This window comes from Ambystoma mexicanum, chromosome 7q, assembly GCF_040938575.1.
Source record: "Ambystoma mexicanum isolate Mex_15411 chromosome 7q, UKY_AmexF1_1, whole genome shotgun sequence".
NCBI lineage: Eukaryota > Metazoa > Chordata > Amphibia > Caudata > Ambystomatidae > Ambystoma > Ambystoma mexicanum.
Window position 1 is genome coordinate 34,772,121 of NC_090941.1, and position 12,107 is coordinate 34,784,227.

Consider the following 12,107-nt stretch of genomic DNA (forward strand, 5'->3'; position numbering starts at 1 on the left):
GGATGAAAATGACCCTCCTGTGCATTAAACGAGAAGGGGAGTGAGACACTGGGTTTCTGAGATGCCCACATTTTCGAGCCGTCAGACGATTTCCCTGCATATGTTATTTACTCATGTGCAGGAATGTGCTAGTGCATCCTCTCACATAAGCAGTGCACGACATTTCAAAAACGTCTGGAAGGAGCTTTACCAATTTTCCAATTTAACCTCCTCATTTCTAGTGGAGGTAAAAAGTGCCCATTGGGGGAGGAATCTCACCTCATAATTAGCCAGTACTCAGTGCATGCAGTATATTGCACTAGGTATATACACTCGCAGTATTTAAAGTATCACCTGTTTTTGTTACCACCAAACTCATAATGATGAGCCACACCTGAAAAACTACAATGACGATTACTTTAGCCCATGTATTTCTCTGTTGATGAGCTAGACTTTGAAAATAGTTAGCTGCTGATTTTCTACTATTAGGCTGTGATGTGCTGTGCATGGCCTGGTGCTGCTTCGGGGTGGACTTCTGGGTGGGAAGAGCGCACTTTTTGATCTGCCAAAGGCATACCGACTATTTCTGAAGTTTCCCAAAGTAAACAATGCACACTGTTAAAGGTAAAGATTTGTAGAGAGAAAATAATCAGAACTTTTGCCATGATGAATGGCATAATATTGAAAACAATTAATTAAAGGGTCTTAAAGATTCAGGGGAGTGTTGCACTACTCCCCTCTAGCCCATCTCCTTATGCATTCCAAACCGAATACATTGTACAATCATATTGTGTGTGTTACAGCTCACTAGATCAAAAGTGTCCGGAAACCGAAGTGGCTATCATCTGGCAAATGGGCATAATGAGAACACTGCTGTGCTAAAGGGGTCGCACACTGTTAGAGGCAACCTAGCAGATTTGAGAATTGCTGGAAAATACAGTTATTGGTGAGCTTAACAGGACCCTATTCTATAAGTTCAAAGACAGCATTTATTTATTTATTTATGTGTGGCTGATATTTACCATGCTTATTGCAAACAGGTTGCTTGTTTCAGAGTGAGGGGCCACGGAAGGTTACAGATAATTTCTTATAAGGAGCGGGGGTAAAGGCGAGGTTACATCAACACATTTCTCAGAAACTAGTGGTCATCTTCTGGGGACTGGGAGATAGATTAAGTATATTTGATTGTTTATAATTGCTTAAGTGTGATGATAGCTGAGTGATCCCTTCTAATGGTCCCTCAGTTAGTGTAGGTCAATTCCAAATATGCTGTCTTTAGTGATTTCCTGAGTTTTAAGTGGTTGTGTTTCTTTTTTCATGTCATGCTCAGTGGGTGATTGTTCCTTACATGACACTCACACTGACACTGACATTTCCATTTTAGCTTGGCTATTAGTGATGAAATGTGTTGCCTATGTGTGTTGGGCGTTTCTCCCAGATCCCCATGAGTGAAACACACAGTTGTGAAGGTTATCTTTTTTTATGATGGAGAGACATGTTAAGGACTTCGGTGCTTAGGGGCATGCTCCCTTTGAAAATGCGTCTGAAGGTCATCCTAGCAGCCCTTGCAAAATGGCTTTATAAGGAATAACTAGCTTATAATGTGGAATTAGTCCATGTGCCTAGGGACGAGGCACCTTCCAGCTTACCCTTTATGTTGCAGATGCAGTCATAGGAGCTTTTGCCTTAGTGGTTATATGCCAAACTCTCAGGTTGGTCCCTCAGATTGTATGATCTAAAGTCCATTCGAATCTCAAGATCATGGGATCTGAATGTTAAAGATATAATGCTTATTATCTGGCCGTTCTGGGACATCTGTTGCTATACCTAAAGCTGCCCCAGAATGTCATCATTGTGTGGATTTTCTAAAAAGGAAGAGCCTATAATCTGCTTTCCACAGTCAGAGGCCATAGAAAGAGTTTGGGGTTTGGTATTTAGAAACACAAGAGCAATAGTACAATTCACGTGAATTTAAAATCCAAACTCTATCTGTCCTACCACATTCTTTCTTGAGCGAAAGGCCATGGATTATGAACAGGAAACCTTTAAAAATGACTACCTGCCCCTAAATGACGGCTTACCAAGCACCATCTTGAACAGAAGAACAAACTCTATGAATGTTGGATATCTTTTGTCAGCCCAATATTTATCAGATCTACAATGATTATTTTGTTATTTTCTTAGATTTTGTTTGCAACTTATACAAGACATTAAACTATTGTACAAAAGTGGGAACAGGAGTTTGTTGGTTTCAAAAAGCAAATGGATAGGAGGGTGCTGTTGAGCAGCCTAACCAATGGCTGCCTAGTTGATGTGATATGATATGATATGGCATTTGTAACGCGCCTATACACAAGTGTTTCAAGGCGCGACGAGGCAGGGAGGGGGGAACAAGGGGAGACAGACAACGATCCTACTAGGCCAGGTGTCATTCAGAACGTGCAAGTGCATGGGTAGGGGGGACGGGAAAAGTGCAAGGGGGAAAGGGAGAGGGGAAAGTGCAGTACAGGGTTAGTAATGAACAAGATAAATAATAAGGGCCAGCTGGTGGCAAGTGCAAGATAAGTGCAGACAAGTGCTGGGAAGGGGGCTGTAGGGATACAAGACAGTCCCACAGTGCAGGGGTTGCCAGGAAGGCAGTGCAGGGGAGAGTGGCTGGACCAAGGACCGAGATTGGTGAGTGGCCCAGTTGCTGATTCAGTACAGTTTCAGTGATTTAGCAGGGGAGAGGGAGAGAGAAAGCAGAAGCAAAGAGGAAGGTTTTGAGGTGCTTCCGGAACCAGAGATGGTTCTCCTCAAGTTTCAGGGAGGCAGGAAGGCTGTTCCAGAGGGAGGACCCTGCTGCGGAGAGAGATCTCCCCCCAACTCGTTGCTTGGAGAAGCGGCTGACCCTGGGGAGTTGGAGGCAGAAGAACGAAGTGCTCGAGAAGGAAGATATTTAGGAAGGGAGAGTTGAAGGTAATTTGGCCCCAGGCCCCAGAAGGCCTTTTGGACAATGCAAAGTGTTTTGAACTTAATCCTCGCAGCCACAGGGAGCCAGTGTAGCGATTTCAGTCCTGGAGAGATACGGTCCCTGGGCTTGAGGCCAAGGACAAGTCTCTCAGTCCTGTTCTGGATGAGTTGCAGAGGGCGGATAGTAGAGGCAGGCAGATTTAGATAGAGGCTGTTACAGTAGTCCAGCTTTGAGAGAACGAGGGCTCTGGAGACAGTGATCTTCTGGGGGAAGAAGAGGAAAGGAAGGATACCTCTGAGGAGGAGCAGCTGGTAGTGTGACTTCTTAGAAACGTCAGAAATGTGAGGAGAGAAGGAGAATGTGGAGTCGAAGATGACCCCGAGGTTTTTTGTCTTGCAGGTAGGAGCAGGAAGAGGGCCAAGAGGGGCCAGCCAGAAAGCTGCAGGGAAGGAGGGAGTGGGTGTGCCGATGAGTAGAATCTCGGTCTTACTAGCATTAAGGCAGAGGTCGTTGGCGGCATACCATTCCTGGATAGCAGAAAGACAGTCAGAGATGAGGGAAGGAGAAGAGGAGGCCGAGGGTAGCCTGAAAATGAGCTGGGTATCATCCGCATAGCACTGAAATTTGGGGCAGAGAGCAGCGATGTGGTGGGCGAGAAGTGCCAGATACTGGTTGAACAGCCAGGGAGAGAGGTTAGAACCCTGGGGGACACCACAGGTAGAGAAAAAGATGTCAGACAGGAAAGACCCCAGTTGGACCTGGGAGGGTCGATTTGAGAGGAAAAAGGTCAGCCAAGCCAGAGCCTGACCAGTGATACCCAGGTTATCACGGAGACGGTTGAGCAGGATGGTATGGTTGACAGTATCAAAGGCAGAAGAGAGATCGAGCAAAATGAGAACACATGGAATGTTAGAGTCAAGGTTCGAGAGCAGGTCCTCACGGATGTTCAGGAGAGCAGTTTCCGTGCTTCTGGCAGCTCTGAAGCCAGACTGATGGTCATGAAGACTACCAACAGATTCAGCATGGAGATTAAGCTGGGAGATGGCAAGTTTCTCCAGGAGCTTGCCCAAGAAAGGAGTGATAGAGATAGGGTGATAGCTAGCTGGGCAGGACAGGCCGGAAGAGGGTTTCTTAAGAAGGGGGTGCACAAGGGAGTGCTTGAGAGGGGATGGGAAGACTCCAGAGGCGAAGGAGTGATTGCAGAAGTCAGCAAGGGCAGGAGCCAAGGTGTTGATGTGGTCCTTGATAGTTTTGGAGGAGCAGGGGTGGACCTGTGTTGAGGAGACTTTCATAGATCGGACTTGTCTCGAAACCTCATCAGCAGAAAAAAGGGGAAAGGCAGAGAAGGAGAGAGGAGGGGTGGCTGCAGAAGGGCCAGAGGATGGCAGGGAATAGAGGGGGGGAGGTGATGGGAGGAGAGTGAGGACAAGATGTCCTGAGTTTTTGAAATGAAGTGAGAGGCCAGTGCCGTACAGAGGGCCTGGGAGGGGACAGGAGAGGTAGAGACTGCAGCAGGGTTGGCCAGCTCATTGCAGATTTTAAAGAGTTCAGCCGAATTGTTAGATGCCGCAGTGATGCGGGCTTGGATAAGGGCTCTCTTCTTGGTGAGAACGGAGAGCCGGTATTGCCTTTGGAGCAGGCGACAGGCCAGTTTGTCAGAGGATGAACATGAAGCACGCCATTTCCTCTCTGCCACCCTGCACAAGCGTTTAAGGGTGACAAGATCCGAGTCATACCAGGAGTTACATTTGGCTTTGGGCTTCAGGCAGATTCTCATAACAGGGGCAAGGATATCAAGAGTATCAGATATAGCAGAGTAGAGAGTGGAGAGGGCTGTGTCAGGGTGGGAGTCAGTTGTTTAGCTCCACACGAAGCTGACAACAGTTCGATTATGGCGGAGCACCTACTGATCCCCTGATCCAGAATTACACTGGCAGAGTGCCGAAAGCGGGGTGCACCACCAGACCACATCTTGGATCGATTGGGTGCCTCGGCACAAAGATAGATCCTCAATCAGTCTGATACACGGTGCGCGGCTGGAACGGGTACCACCTACAACAGCGTTCCTCCTGCTCCCTCAGTGCCAGATCGGTAGCCCAGAGAACACTCTGCAACCCCCCTCACTGGACGGGGGAACATATTGGAGGGTGCTGTGCACCGAGATGGTTTCCGGGTGTGCACTGTGCATGCGTGAGCCCTCCGCCCTGCCCGACCAGAGCTGGCAGACCATCCGCCTCCCCGCCGTTGGATCTACGTAATCGCAGCCCGGAACATCCAGAGTCGACATAGAGTGCAGAGACACCCTTCATCTCATTCTCCGGATGAGGCAAGGGACTGCTGCCCCTGGACCTGAGACACGGGTGGCGGCTACGGTGGGAGGGGGCCTGGTGCACTGGTCCCCGTAGCATTGGGGGGCCCGAGTCGGCCTCCTCCTGGCTCCTACATGACTTTTTAAACCAGGGGCTGCGGGTACCATTATTCTTCCGGTATTGCACCACCCGCTGCGGACAGCAGGCCCTGTCCCCGGACTCCCCCTGCTCCACAGCTGCACGAGTGGAGGATTGACAAGATGAGGCTCCATTCCTGATGACAGAAATCCTCCCTGGGAGCCCACAGTGCCCAGACTGCTGCATAGCTGACCTGATGACTGCTGGCCATCTCATCCATAGCAGTAAGTGCCTAGAGTGTGATACATTACCCGGTGCACCCCGGGGTGCTGCCTGTGTGAGGAAGGGTTGCGATATCATTCTATACCCTCCCACCCCCTCGGCCTCCAACCATCATCATCCGGAGCCCCTGATGCCCTTGAATGACAATTGTCTGTCACATCACAGGATTTGATTCACGCCCAGGACTTCACCACTGATCCCATTATAGTGGTACCAGAGATGCTGGTGGTCTACTCTATCACCCTGATTGCCCTAAGATAGCCATCCTATTTTGCTCGATAAGTGGGGCCCTACCTGTGGTGCGGGTGAAGCGGGTGGCGGGCCGCTAGTCTGTCTGGTCATTGTACCACACCACTCATCCAGTTGGCACTGAGAATACATTCCAGAGCCCAGTGAAGGCTCTCTACGGGGCACTGCATATCTAGCCTCAGAGGTGGCACACTTGAGAGCAAATAGGTGAGCTCTGTAGGCCCTGGGGCACACCAGCCTTCCCTCCCATCCGTTTGCACTGGAGGCCCCTCATTACCTTGTCTGGTGCACACTCCAGTCCAATAGGAGGTCACCATCTACCTAAGCAACTGAGGCCCCGGGGTCGCACTCAGAGTTGCAGGGTCGTGGACACCCCAGTCTGCTGGGAGGATGCCTGGTAGGTCCCAGGGGTCCAAAAAAAAGGGCGCCATGGACAAATTTCCTAAGGCAACACCCAGGCCTGATCAGGTGCAATCTGCATCAAACCACAATGACATCTTACTGACACCTACCCCTGACCTTACCAGCATTATGGAGTCCATTGCTAAAAACTTTGCATCTTTCCATGAAAAACTAGATGACATCAACGCGAACGTTGCATCACTTAATTCACAATTAGATCATGCGAGCGGCAGAATCACGGAGGCTGAAACCAGGATCAGTGCAAATGAAGATGGAATACACACACTTCAGGACATGGTAGCCTCTATCACCCGGGATATGAAATCCGTCAAGGCCAAATGCCATGACTTGGAATCTCGTTTGCGTAGTAACAACATTTGAATAATCGGGGTGCCCGAGGATGCACTTACGGGAAGGATGGTGCTTGCCGTTGTGAACTTGCTCAAGGACCTACTGGACAATCCCGATCTGTCCCCCATTTTCACTGTTGAGCGGGCTCACCACAAGCTAGCCCTAAGCCCCAAACCTGGAGACTTTCCTAGGCCCATAATTGCAAAGATTCTCAGCTACAGAGATAGAGATCACATACTTCGCCTGGCGCGGGAAAAGAAAGAACTAAGACTGGGATCCCAGACCATTAGAATTTTTCCTGATTTCTCTGTGAGTGTACAGCAAGAGAGGCACCAATTCCAGGGAGTGGAGACAATGCTCAGGGAATGTAACATCCGATATGCCATCCTATCCCTGGCACGCATCAAATTTACCTTCAGAGGTAAACTCTACTTCTTCACCGTTCCTGAGGAGGTGGTGAAATTCAAAGAGGCACACATTCCACTGAATAATCCTATTGAGGACATGATGGAAAATGACTAAACGAAGTGGACACCCCAATCAACATGCAAAATCTTGCACTTTTGTTATTCTGCTGATAATGAGTTGATAGTGCTATATACAACTGTTAACCACCCACTGTATCTTATATTGTGGGGTGCTATACCCGGGATCCTGAGTTCTCGGCTGTGTGGCAGCAGCGTACCCTTTTGCGGTTGCAATGGTTTTCTTTGGAGTTCTGAAATGCACAGGTCCCTGTTGGGCCCTGGAAGTGGGTGGCCAAGTTTGGGTAGGCTTAACAGTAACAGAATTATGGGGTGGGGTAACTACACTGCTTGGTGGGAAAGGGCAGTGAGGGTGGAGGGTGGGCTGTTGGGGTCTGTAATGTTAAAAATGGCTGAGGCAGTACAGCAGTGAGCACATCAGAGGGGCAACATGGTGATACTATGGATGCAATATCCTATGAACAGAGGCGCGATATATGGGATATACTCTGAACAGTTGCAATGGGGACATCCGTGGGGTTGGTAACTTTACTAAGGCATAGAGAATTGTCGCATATGCTCAGAGGCACGGAGTAAAGATTCTCCATCTGCAAGAAACCCAAGCAATGTCACGCATGGCGGCAGGCTTAGCACCTTCCTTGGGTTTGAATAGATTCGACACTACCTTTTCGATACAAGCGAGGGAAGTATTGACACTGATTCACAAGTCACTCAAATTCACACTGAAAAAGAGTTATATAGACCCTGAAGGCAGATACGTTATCCTGCATTGTATGATAGCGAATGGGGAATACTTAGTGGTGAACACGTACGGACCCAATGTCGATACCCCTGAGTTTTTTGATGCAGCGGTTTCCATTCTAATGGGGTTTGTGGGAGTACAGACAATCTGAGGAGGAGATATAAATTTAATATTGGACACAACCCTGGACAGGTTGGGGACTGCACCCAGACCCCTGTCACCGGTGGCTCAAAGACTTCACCTACACTTAGCATCACTAGGCTTACAAGACACTTGGAGAATACTACATCCCCAGGAGCAGCGATACACATTCTATTCATCGGTACACGATAGCTCATCTAGGATCAATATGTTTTTGACATCAAGCAATCTAATGTGCAGAGTAGAAAACGCTGAGATACTCATCCACACATTATCGGACCATGTTCCGGGGACACGATCCATTGTGCTGGGATCATCCCCACCAGCCTGCACCGCCTGGAGCTTTAAATCAGAAGCCCTCATGGATGTGGTCTTGAAGGCCAAGATCCGATCCGACATTGAAATGTTCTTGAATGCAACACACAACAGGACACAACCATGGTAGTGAGATGGGAAGCCTCCAATGTGTACATAAGAGGTATGTCTATATCTAGGGAGGCGGGAATACTGAAAGCAATAAGGAGTGATCTTAACAGATTGGAAGCCAAACTAAAAGGTCTGGAAGAGGAATGCGCCACTGCATCTACCCCTGCTAAATTAGAACAGGTACAGGCTGAACTGGAGATCTTTGAGTTGCATGCCCTGTGAGAAATATATTATTTAGCCAGCCCGGGTGCTGCAAGGAAATATGGAGAGGGTGAAAGGCCTAGCAGAACTCTGGCAAGGCTGGTGCGGGTGGAAGTAGGGCGCTCCCAAATCGAGTGTTTCGCCGACGAACATAGCACTTTGATGTGGCAGACCAGCAGATACTCAAGGTATTCACCAAATTCTACACAGAGTTATATACAGCAACCCAGCCACATGATACACATAAAAGACGTGAGTTACTTGACAGCATCCCTATGTCCATCATTTCCCATTCGGCTAGAGACATCCTTAACCTCCCGATCACCCTAGATGAAATAGTACAGGTCATAACTGAACTACCGAAGGGTAAATCTCCCGGGCAAGACTGTCTTACTTCAGAATCTTATCAAGAACATGTGGCGCTCCTTGCACCACGGCTGCTAGAGGTCTGGACAGAATCTCTTGATGTGTCTGCTCTCACCCCTCCCTACGTGAAGCAACCATAACTGTCCTTCTGAAACCAGGCAAACCCAGCGCTGAATGTGGCTCGTACAGACCCCTGTCACTTATGAACATCGATACAAACATTTTCGCTAAAACAATAGCAGATTTCTTCCAATTATGCCCCATTTAGTACACATGGACCGGGGAGGATTCATCCCTGGGTGATCGATGGCCCTTCACATTAGACGCCTCTTCGATGTACTGTCCAGAATTGATCAGAACACAGAGGCCGTGGCTGTCATACTAGATTCCCAAAAGGCTTTTGATATGGTCTCATGGCAATACATGTGGGAAGTTCTCGAGACAATGGGCATGGGAGCAAACATGATCAAGTATATTAAATTATTATACACACGTCCCACAGCGAGAGTGCTGATTAATTGTCAAACTTCTGCACCTTTTGAACTGAGCAGTGGCACCCGGCAGGGTTGCCCATTCTCCCCCATCCTCTTCGCCCAGGTTATTGAACCCATGGTGGATAATGTCAGAGCCCGACATGCCCAAAGGGGAATACGCCTGGGAGACGCTCCCTAGATAACATCACTGTATGCGGATGACATGCTGTTACATGTCCGGAACCCATCCACAAACCTAGACCCCATGCTGAGGGATGTGGTCCGAATAGGCACTTTCTCTGGATTCCCGATCAACTACAGTAAATCTGAGATGTTTCTGTCAACTGCAGTAACCCAAGAACCCACATGCGAGTACCCCTCCGATGGTCACCAGAGGGTATCCGGTATCTGGGGGTTCATTGTCTAGCTCTAAAACAACACTACTTGCTGATAACTATACTACAGCCGAGAGATATGTGGGCTCCAAAATAACGAGATGGTCGCTCCCTCCCGCTAACACTCGGCAGGAAACTGTCACTGGTAAAAATGATTCTGGTCCCTAAACTGTTGTACGTATTCGCGAACATCCCAGTCTGGCCAGGAAAACAATACTTTGATGATCTACACAACATATGCGCACCATTTCTATGGCACGCTGGGGCGGTCTGCAAAAAATGCGCACACATCACTTTACCCTATGAGAGAGGGGACTTCACTGCCCCCAACCTCAAACCATACTGGATAGTGGCACAGGCCCAATATGCCACGTATTGGTACTCAACCTCCGCAGCTCCCCCCATTGTCAAAGTGGAAAATCTCGCAGTGGGCGGCGTCAATCTTAAGTCATTAATACTTCATTGAACTTACAAGGACGACACCCTGGCGACCACATTACTAGAATGCAATAGGTTGTTATGCCCTCTTTCAAACACCCGCCCTTACTATAAATGGCTTCCGATCTGGGGGTATCCAGGACTTGAACCCATACACGATAGACTCCTGTCCCAACACTGGAAGACACAGAAGACACTGGGGTACTTGGTGCTGAACGACGTATACCCGGACAGGAAGTTCATTACCTGACACACATGGCGGTCTGGCCACTCGGTCGGCACTGGAAATGTTGCAATATTATAGGCTCTGTGCTGCTGTTCAGGCTATGTGGTCATGCTACCCGGATGAACCCCCGGATACATCTGAGATACATTACATAGCTAATTTGCTTGGAGTCAAGGTATGGTCTCCTCACTGTACAAGAAGCTTTTAGCAAAAACCCCTGATCAACCCCCAAAACACGTGATGAATGGGCGAAAGAACTTGATCTTGAAATATCGGATGAGGTGTGGAAGAAGATGTGCTCACACACACGTAAGGTCTCCCTTAATTTCAGATATCATTGCATCCAGTTCAAAATACTTAATAGGCTGTACTACACCCCTCATAAACTTAACAAGTTCAACCACCACTCGTCACACACTTGCCCAAGGTGCCAATCTGACACAGCCGACTATGCGCACATGTTTTGGGCATGTAGTAAGCTCCACGACTTTTGGAGTGGGATCCTACAGGTGCTCACTGAAATCTTAGGCACCACGGTGGGACCTGACCCATACGGCGTGCTATTTGGGCTATGGGGCGACTCCAGTGTTAAGAAAATGTCCACGTTTATAAATGTAAGTTGTATGGTAGCAAACAAATGTATTCTCCAGTGTTGGAAACGTTCCTCCCCACCAACTGTTACAATGTGGTTGGATGCTCTTACTTGGACCCAGTCTTCTGAGGAGGAACACATGAATTTTCTTTCAGTACAAGCACGCCCGAGGAATGTATGGACGGCATTTCATTCTTACCTTATCAATCTATCTGATGACGGCTTGTGTTTGCCGTTATTGGAGGCAACCTCAGGACAAACCCAATCTGAATAAGTGAACATGTTATACCACACGACTCATTGTATCATTTAATGATGCTAATAGTGATATGAGTCTGTGATTGTATAAAGTAAACCTCCACTGACTGTGTGCACTGTAACTTCTGCCAATAAACAAAAGTAAAAAAAAAAAAAAGCAAATGGTTCCATCACCAAGTACCTTGAAAGATTCTCGCAGTCCTCCATTATCCGCAATGTTTTCTGCCAGCGTCCTCTTCCCCTTTACCTGACAGGATGAAATGCAAACCAGTTAGGCATAATTGTCAAAAATACATCGTGAAGGGTCCTTACTTTAAAAAAAATACTGCTGGACAAGTCAAATATCATTTAGTTGCACTGATGAATTATCTTTTGTATTACTTTTAAACAAGCCAAGCATATGGGTTATGATTCAATGGGCCTCATTACAACCCAGGCGGTAAGTTACCGCCTGGGCCGTGACTTTACCACCATGGCGTAAACTACGTTTACGCCATGGTGGTTGGCGAACTTACCGCCCCATTCCGACCTTGGCGGGGCGGTAAGTCCCCAATCCCCATTTACCCTTCCCCATTCCCATTTTTGCCCCATAGGGCATAATGGGAGTGGGGAAGGCGTTAATTACGCCACCGTAAATTACGGTGGCGTAATTAACTCCATGGTCCCTTAGCGCCATGGATTTTAACACCTGCTAAAAGCAGGTGTTAAAAGCTCCATGGCGCTAAGGGACCTCGTACTCAGGCGGTAAGGGTCGGCGCTGT

General features: G+C 48.2%; 1 protein-coding gene across 2 annotated transcripts in view; it reads right to left on the reverse strand.

The window, feature by feature from the left end:
* The window catches only part of PHEX (phosphate regulating endopeptidase X-linked), a 1,520,886-nt gene that overhangs the window by 95,163 nt on the left and 1,413,616 nt on the right, over positions 1-12,107 (reverse strand). For both annotated transcript variants that reach the window (XM_069639233.1, XM_069639232.1), the window contains exon 19: positions 11,528-11,593. In XM_069639233.1, the coding sequence (XP_069495334.1) occupies positions 11,528-11,593 (66 nt within the window). The remainder of the gene's footprint in view (positions 1-11,527; positions 11,594-12,107) is intronic.